Genomic DNA, 7,721 nt, shown 5'->3' with positions numbered 1-7,721 from the left:
CCAATCCTCAATCCATGCTAATATTTTACCCCCAACCCCATGAGCCCTTACCTTGTGTAACAACCTTTTGTGTGGCATCTTATCGAATGCCTTTTGAAAATCCTAAGATACTACATCCACTGGTTCCCTCTTATCCAGCCTGCTTAAGGGTATTTCAGCCCCAAGAACAACATCGAGGGCCATGGAATGGACTCCTGATAATCAGTAATATTAAGAGGGAGTCAGACAGGGGTTGGTGAGAAGTGAGTGATGTGGTGAACGGTGTATTCAGTCGCAGCACTGGCGAGATGGATGAAATGGTGTTTCTTGGTCCCCGTTACTGGCAATAAAAAGACAGAGTCCGATGGTGTCACAGTTACCTCCATGTGAACAAATACGCAATAAGAGAGGCGAAGAGTTGACAGTGGGTTAGCAGGGAGATTTATTATTCTACAGATTCTTGCCAGACGTAGGTTAATGTACCAAACACACGGGTTTATCACTTTCATATAAACAGTTGTCTAGAAACGGACTGTAACAACTCCAAACACGGCCAGGCACAATCCCGAGGACACGGCCCCACCGCTTGGTACATGTCACGAGCACATGTCACGAGCACATGTCACGAGCACATGTCGTGTGATGTCACCATCACATGGTCTATCTTGTTTCCATGGGCGCAGCAGTACAGCAACCAATCGTCTTCCTCCAAACTGTGTCAGTGCAGGTCAAGAGGTCAGTATCAGGTCAGGGTCATGGTGGCTGGCGGGGAGGGGGGAGTGAGGGGGAGGGGGGGTGGGGGGGGGAGGGGGGGTGGGGGAGTGAGGGGGGAGGGGGGGGGGAGGGGGGGGGTGGGGGGGGGGTGGGGGAGGGGGGAGGGGGGAGAGATTGAAATATCAATCTTCTTCATGGAGTGTGTATTGGGGACTGTAACTAATGGCCAGGTCCTGAGGCAAATCCAGTAGCTCCGCACAGTGGGTCACCGTGAGCCCAGGAACCCAGGCCCAGGATCCGGACCCGGATATCAGGCCTCGGACCCCCAGGCCCCGGGACCCCCAGGCCCCGGGACCCCCAGGCCGGAGATACCTCCTGGAGATGCCCCAGTACTGCAGCTCTACACTGGTCCATGGGAATAGGAGCTGACGACAAACGTTGAGAGAGAAACCTGGACGAGTTGTGCCGAGTGGGAGAGTCTCGACTCGCAGGAGCTGAAAATTCACATCAATGTGACGTCTCTCACATTTTCTTCCCACCAGGAGCTGCAATCGGTCAGTGTGGGAGTGAAGAATCGTCAGCCAAGCCCCAGGGGGACGGGGTGTGGAGATGGACCCTGTGCCTGATACTGACCCGTTCAACACTCTCCACAAAACATACTACAATATTTCAACAGTTTTGAGTTACTGGGGAAATTCCTACAGAAGGAGGAGGAGGAATTGCTAATCATTATGGTAAATTCAGGCAGATTTTGAGTGTTTGGTGTGCAGCTTTTGCCCAGAGACCCTCTCACCGGCTTGGGGGGCAGGGCCGGACATCGGCAATTAAATTAATTATTTTTTTTGGTTTTTGTAAATTTTTGAAAGTTCGGATCCTCTGAAGTGCGATGTGAAGGCTCTGCTGGTCGACCAGCCGCTCAGGGTACGGTGGCATGGAAGGGACTGCCTGGAACACTCTCGTCTCCCCACTTCACGATCAGGATGTAATCGCCCTTCTCCTTCACCGTGTACGTCACATTATAAACTCGGTTCCCCACGTGTTTCACATAAACCTCCTCACAGGGGGTCTTCGGGCCGTGAACTCCCACCATTAACATGTTGGTTCCTGGAAACAACGACAACGGGTTAGTCCGGGGTCACGGCACAGGGTCACCTGACCCCCCCCGACCTCCCACACCCCCCGACCTCTCACACCCCCCCGACCTCTCTCACACCCCCGACCTCACCCCCCCCTGACCTCTCTCACACACACCGACCTCTCACACACACACCGACCTCTCACACACACACCGACCTCTCACACACACCCCGACCTCTCACACACACCCCGACCTCTCACACACACCCCGACCTCTCACACACACCCCGACCTCTCACACACACCCCGACCTCTCACACACACCCCGACCTCTCACACACACCGACCTCTCACACACACCCCGACCTCTCACACACACCCCGACCTCTCACACACACCCCGACCTCTCACCCCCCCCCGACCTCTCACACACACCCCGACCTCTCACACACACCCCGACCTCTCACACACACCGACCTCTCACACACACCCCGACCTCTCACACACACCCCGACCTCTCACACACACCCCGACCTCTCACACACACCCCGACCTCACACCCCCCCGACCTCTCACACACACCCCGACCTCTCACACACCCCCCGACCTCTCACACACCCCCCGACCTCTCACACACCCCCCGACCTCTCACACACCCCCCGACCTCTCACACCCCCCCGACCTCTCTCACACCCCCGACCTCACCCCCCCCTGACCTCTCACACACACCCCGACCTCTCACACCCCCCGACCTCACACCCCCCCGACCTCTCACACACACCCCGACCTCTCACACACACCCCGACCTCTCACACACCCCCCGACCTCTCACACACCCCCCGACCTCCCACACCCCCCGACCTCTCACACACCCCCCGACCTCCCTCACACCCCCCCGACCTCCCACACACCCCCCTTGACCTCCCACCCCCTGACCTCCCACACACCCACCTGCTTTGCTGCAGTCCACTGTGAAGTTGTTCTTCTGCCCGATGAAAGCCTTGCCCAGGCCGGGCCCTCGAGACACCACCTTGCTGGCATCGGATGCAAACTTGGGCATAGCTCCGTATCCAGCCACAGTGGCCGACTTGGTGACCGTTTCAACCAGGACAGTGGACGTCTCGTGTAAACTGTGACCCCCAGACAGACGGACACCTGGAACAGGAAACAAGAGCAGTCTGTGCATTAGAGACCGGCCTCCAGCCCTGGGCCCCAGATTTCCTGAAACAAGTGCCCGCGCTCTGTGTAATGCCTTGAAGCAGAGCCAGTATCAGGCCTGGAGTCACGTGCGTGTATCCCAGTGAGAGTCAGTCCCTGTGGAACTGTACCCCAGTGAGAGTCAGTCCCTGTGGAACTGTACCCCAGTGAGGGTCAGTCCCTGTGGAACTGTACCCCAGTGAGGGTCAGTCCCTGTGGAACTGTACCCCAGTGAGGGTCAGTCCCTGTGGAACTGTCCCCCAGTGAGAGTCAGTGTGTGTGGAACTGTAACCCCAGTGAGGGTCAGTCGCTGTGGAACTGTACCCCAGTGAGGGTCAGTCCCTGTGGAACTGTACCCCAGTGAGGGTCAGTCCCTGTGGAACTGTACCCCAGTGAGGGTCAGTCCCTGTGGAACTGTCCCCCAGTGAGAGTCAGTGTGTGTGGAACTGTACCCCAGTGAGGGTCAGTCCCTGTGGAACTGTACTCCAGTGAGGGTCAGTCCCTGTGGAACTGTACCCCAGTGAGAGTCAGTGTCTGTGGAACTGTACCCCAGTGAGAGTCAGTGTCTGTGGAACTGTACCCCAGTGAGAGTCAGTGTCCGTGGAACTGTACCCCATTGAGGGTCAGTGTCCGTGGAACTGTACCCCAGTGAGAGTCAGTGTCTGTGGAACTGTACCCCATTGAGGGTCAGTGTCCGTGGAACTGTACCCCAGTGAGGGTCAGTGTCTGTGGAACTGTACCCCATTGAGGGTCAGTGTCCGTGGAACTGTACCCCCGTGAGAGTCAGTGTCTGTGGAACTGTACCCCAGTGAGAGTCAGTGTCTGTGGAACTGTACCCCCGTGAGAGTCAGTGTCTGTGGAACTGTACCCCATTGAGGGTCAGTGTCCGTGGAACTGTACCCCCGTGAGAGTCAGTGTCTGTGGAACTGTACCCCAGTGAGAGTCAGTGTCTGTGGAACTGTACCCCCGTGAGAGTCAGTGTCTGTGGAACTGTACCCCAGTGAGAGTCAGTGTCCGTGGAACTGTACCCCAGTGAGAGTCAGTGTCTGTGGAACTGTACCCCAGTGAGAGTCAGTGTCTGTGGAACTGTACCCCATTGAGGGTCAGTGTCCGTGGAACTGTACCCCAGTGAGAGTCAGTGTCTGTGGAACTGTACCCCATTGAGGGTCAGTGTCTGTGGAACTGTACCCCAGTGAGAGTCAGTGTCTGTGGAACTGTACCCCAGTGAGAGTCAGTGTCTGTGATACTGAACCCCAGTGAGAGTCAGTGTCTGTGGAACTGGATCCCAGTGAGAGTCAGTCCCTGTGGAACTGTACCCCAGTGAGAGTCAGTCCCTGTGGAACTGTACCCCAGTGAGAGTCAGTGTCTGTGTAACTGTACCCCAGTGAGAGTCAGTGTCTGTGGAACTGTCCCCCAGTGAGGGTCAGTGTCTGTGGAACTGTACCCCAGTGAGAGTCAGTGTCTGTGGAACTGTACCCCATTGAGAGTCAGTGTCTGTGGAACTGGATCCCAGTGAGAGTCAGTCCCTGTGGAACTGTACCCCAGTGAGAGTCAGTGTCTGTGGAACTGTACCCCAGTGAGAGTCAGTGTCTGTGGAACTGTACCCCAGTGAGAGTCAGTCCCTGTGGAACTGTACCCCAGTGAGAGTCAGTCCCTGTGGAACTGTACCCCATTGAGAGTCAGTGTCTGTGGAACTGTACCCCAGCCCTGCTCACCTGTGACCTTGGCCTTGAATGGACTCCCAACGATGTGCTGGGGCCCGCCATATTTGATGGAGATCAGGTAGTTTCCAGGGGCCATGGGGGTATAGGTGACCTTATAACCCTCAGGACACTCCTGACAATCCATCTTCACTTTGGAAGGACCATCGATTGTGACAGACAGAGCACCAGCTCCCGCATCACAGGTATTGACGGTAAAGTCCGAGGGCACCCCTGTACATGGAGAGAGAAAAGGGCATCACCATGGAAACACACGGCCCCTCGACATCGACCCACCCGAACCCCTCGATTAAACACCCGGACCCCGCGATTAAACACCCGGACCCCCGGACCCTGCGATTAAACACCCGGACCCCCGCGATTAAACACCCGGACCCCGCGATCAAACACCCGGACCCCGCGATCAAACACCCGGACCCCCGAACCCCGCGATCAAACACCCGGACCCCGCGATCAAACACCCGAACCCCGCGATCAAACACCCGGACCCCCGCGATCAGACACCCGGACCCCCGCGATCAGACACCCGGACCCCGCGATCAGACACCCGGACCCCGCGATCAAACACCCGGACCCCGCGATCAAACACCCGGACCCCCGGACCCCGCGATCAAACACCCGGACCCCCGAACCCCGCGATCAAACACCCGGACCCCGCGATCAAACACCCGGACCCCCGCGATCAGACACCCGGACCCCGCGATCAGACACCCGGACCCCGCGATCAGACACCCGGACCCCGCGATCAGACACCCGGACCCCGCGATCAGACACCCGGACCCCGCGATCAGACACCCGGACCCCGCGATCAGACACCCGGACCCCGCGATTCAGACACCCGGACCCCGCGATTCAGACACACCGGACCCCGCGATCAGACACCCGGACCCCGCGATCAGACACCCGGACCCCCGCGATCAAACACCCGGACCCCGCGATCAGACACCCGGACCCCGCGATCAGACACCCGGACCCCGCGATCAGACACCCGGACCCCGCGATCAGACACCCGGACCCCGCGATCAGACACCCGGACCCCGCGATCAGACACCCGGACCCCGCGATCAGACACCCGGACCCCCGCGATCAGACACCCGGACCCCGCGATCAGACACCCGGACCCCGCGATCAGACACCCGGACCCCGCGATCAGACACCCGGACCCCCGCGATCAGACACCCGGACCCCGCGATCAGACACCCGGACCCCGCGATCAGACACCCGGACCCCGCGATCAGACACCCGGACCCCGCGATCAGACACCCGGACCCCGCGATCAGACACCCGGACCCCGCGATCAGACACCCGGACCCCGCGATCAGACACCCCGGACCCCGCGATCAGACACCCGGACCCCGCGATCAGACACCCGGACCCCGCGATCAGACACCCGGACCCCGCGATCAAACACCCCGGACCCCGCGATCAAACACCCGGACCCCGCGATCAGACACCCGGACCCCGCGATCAGACACCCGGACCCCGCGATCAGACACCCGGACCCCGCGATCAAACACCCGGACCCCGCGATCAGACACCCGGACCCCGCGATCAAACACCCGGACCCCGCGATCAAACACCCGGACCCCGCGATCAAACACCCGGACCCCGCGATCAAACACCCGGACCCCGCGATCAAACACCCGGACCCCGCGATCAGACACCCGGACCCCGCGATCAACACCCGGACCCCGCGATCAAACACCCGGACCCCGCGATCAAACACCCGGACCCCGCGATCAAACACCCGAACCCCGCGATTAGACACCCGGACCCCGCAATTAAACACCCGGACCCCGCAATTAAACACCCGGACCCCGCGATTAAACACTCGGACCCCGCGATTAGATTCCAGCCTGTAACTCCCTCCCGGGTATCTGTTATTCCATATCGAAGGGTGAACACACTGGATCAGATATACACAGGGGCACTGTACCTGTGACACCTCCCTCCAGTGCTGGACCATAGGCCGAGACTAGGCCCGGATCCCCAGTCTGTCCTGGTTCTCCCACTCGGATCCTGAAGGGGCTGCCTGGGATGTGACTCGCATTGAACTTGACATCGATTGAGTGGACACCGTTTTCTCGCGGAATGAAGCGGATTGCGAATTTATCTGTGAACAGAAAAATATTTGGACAGTTGTGGTGAATTTCCTGAACCAGGTCCTCTCCCTGTAAAACCCTGCGATCAGAAGCAGCAACCAATGATCCAGCTGTCACTCCACATCTGCCCCGTGCTTCAATGATTGTGATTTGCCCCTGTATCCCATGCTGATGTGTTGCTCACAGCCTCCATGAATGCGGCTCTCCATTTATCCCACACGCACCCAAGGGATCTCTCCCTATCCCTCGGGATGTGTTGTCTCCCTAATGTTGCCATCAGGGCAGTAGGGAGGAGCACGAGACTGACCATCCTGACAGGCCTCCATTTTCCAAGTTAGCACCGGGGACAAATGTGTATATTCCTGAGAGAGAATTACATAGAATGTACAGCACGGAAACAGGCCATTCGGCCCAACAGGTCTATCCCGGTGTTTATTCTCCACATGAGCCTCCTCCCTCCCTACTTCATCTCACCCTATCCCCCTATCCTTCTATTCCTTTCTCCCTCATGTGTTTATCGAGCTTCCCCTTAAATCCATCCACACTATTCACCTCAACCACTCCTTGTGGGAGTGAGTTCCACATTCTCACCACTCTCTGGGGAAAGAAGTTTCTCCTAAATTCCCTATTGGATTTATTAGTGACTCTCTTATATTTATGGTCCCTAGTTTAGTCTCCCCCACAAGTGGAAACATCTTCTCTCCATCTACCCTATCGAACCCTTTCATAATCTTAAAGACCTCAATCAGGTCACCCCTCAGAAAAGAGCCCCCACCCTGTTCAATCTTTCCTGATGGGCATAACCTCTCAGTTCTGCTTTCATCCAAGTAAATCTCTGTAACCCTCATGTGTTTATCTAGTTATAATATGGAGACCAGAACTGTTCACAATACTCCAAGTGTGGTCTCACCGAGGTTCGATACAAGTTTAA

General features: G+C 57.8%; 1 protein-coding gene across 1 annotated transcript in view; it reads right to left on the bottom strand.

The window, feature by feature from the left end:
- Positions 1-403: 403 nt before the first annotated feature.
- The window catches only part of LOC137319503 (filamin-B-like), a gene marked incomplete at its 5' end in the record, with an annotated part of 14,290 nt that continues 6,972 nt past the window's right edge, over positions 404-7,721 (bottom strand). The window contains 4 exons of the mRNA XM_067981648.1: positions 404-1,797; positions 2,722-2,925; positions 4,683-4,901; positions 6,625-6,801. Coding sequence (XP_067837749.1) covers positions 1,610-1,797; positions 2,722-2,925; positions 4,683-4,901; positions 6,625-6,801 — 788 coding nt within the window. The remainder of the gene's footprint in view (positions 1,798-2,721; positions 2,926-4,682; positions 4,902-6,624; positions 6,802-7,721) is intronic.

Source organism: Heptranchias perlo, unplaced genomic scaffold (assembly GCF_035084215.1).
Source record: "Heptranchias perlo isolate sHepPer1 unplaced genomic scaffold, sHepPer1.hap1 HAP1_SCAFFOLD_852, whole genome shotgun sequence".
Taxonomy (NCBI): domain Eukaryota; kingdom Metazoa; phylum Chordata; class Chondrichthyes; order Hexanchiformes; family Hexanchidae; genus Heptranchias; species Heptranchias perlo.
This window is presented reverse-complemented; position numbering and strand designations above follow the sequence as displayed.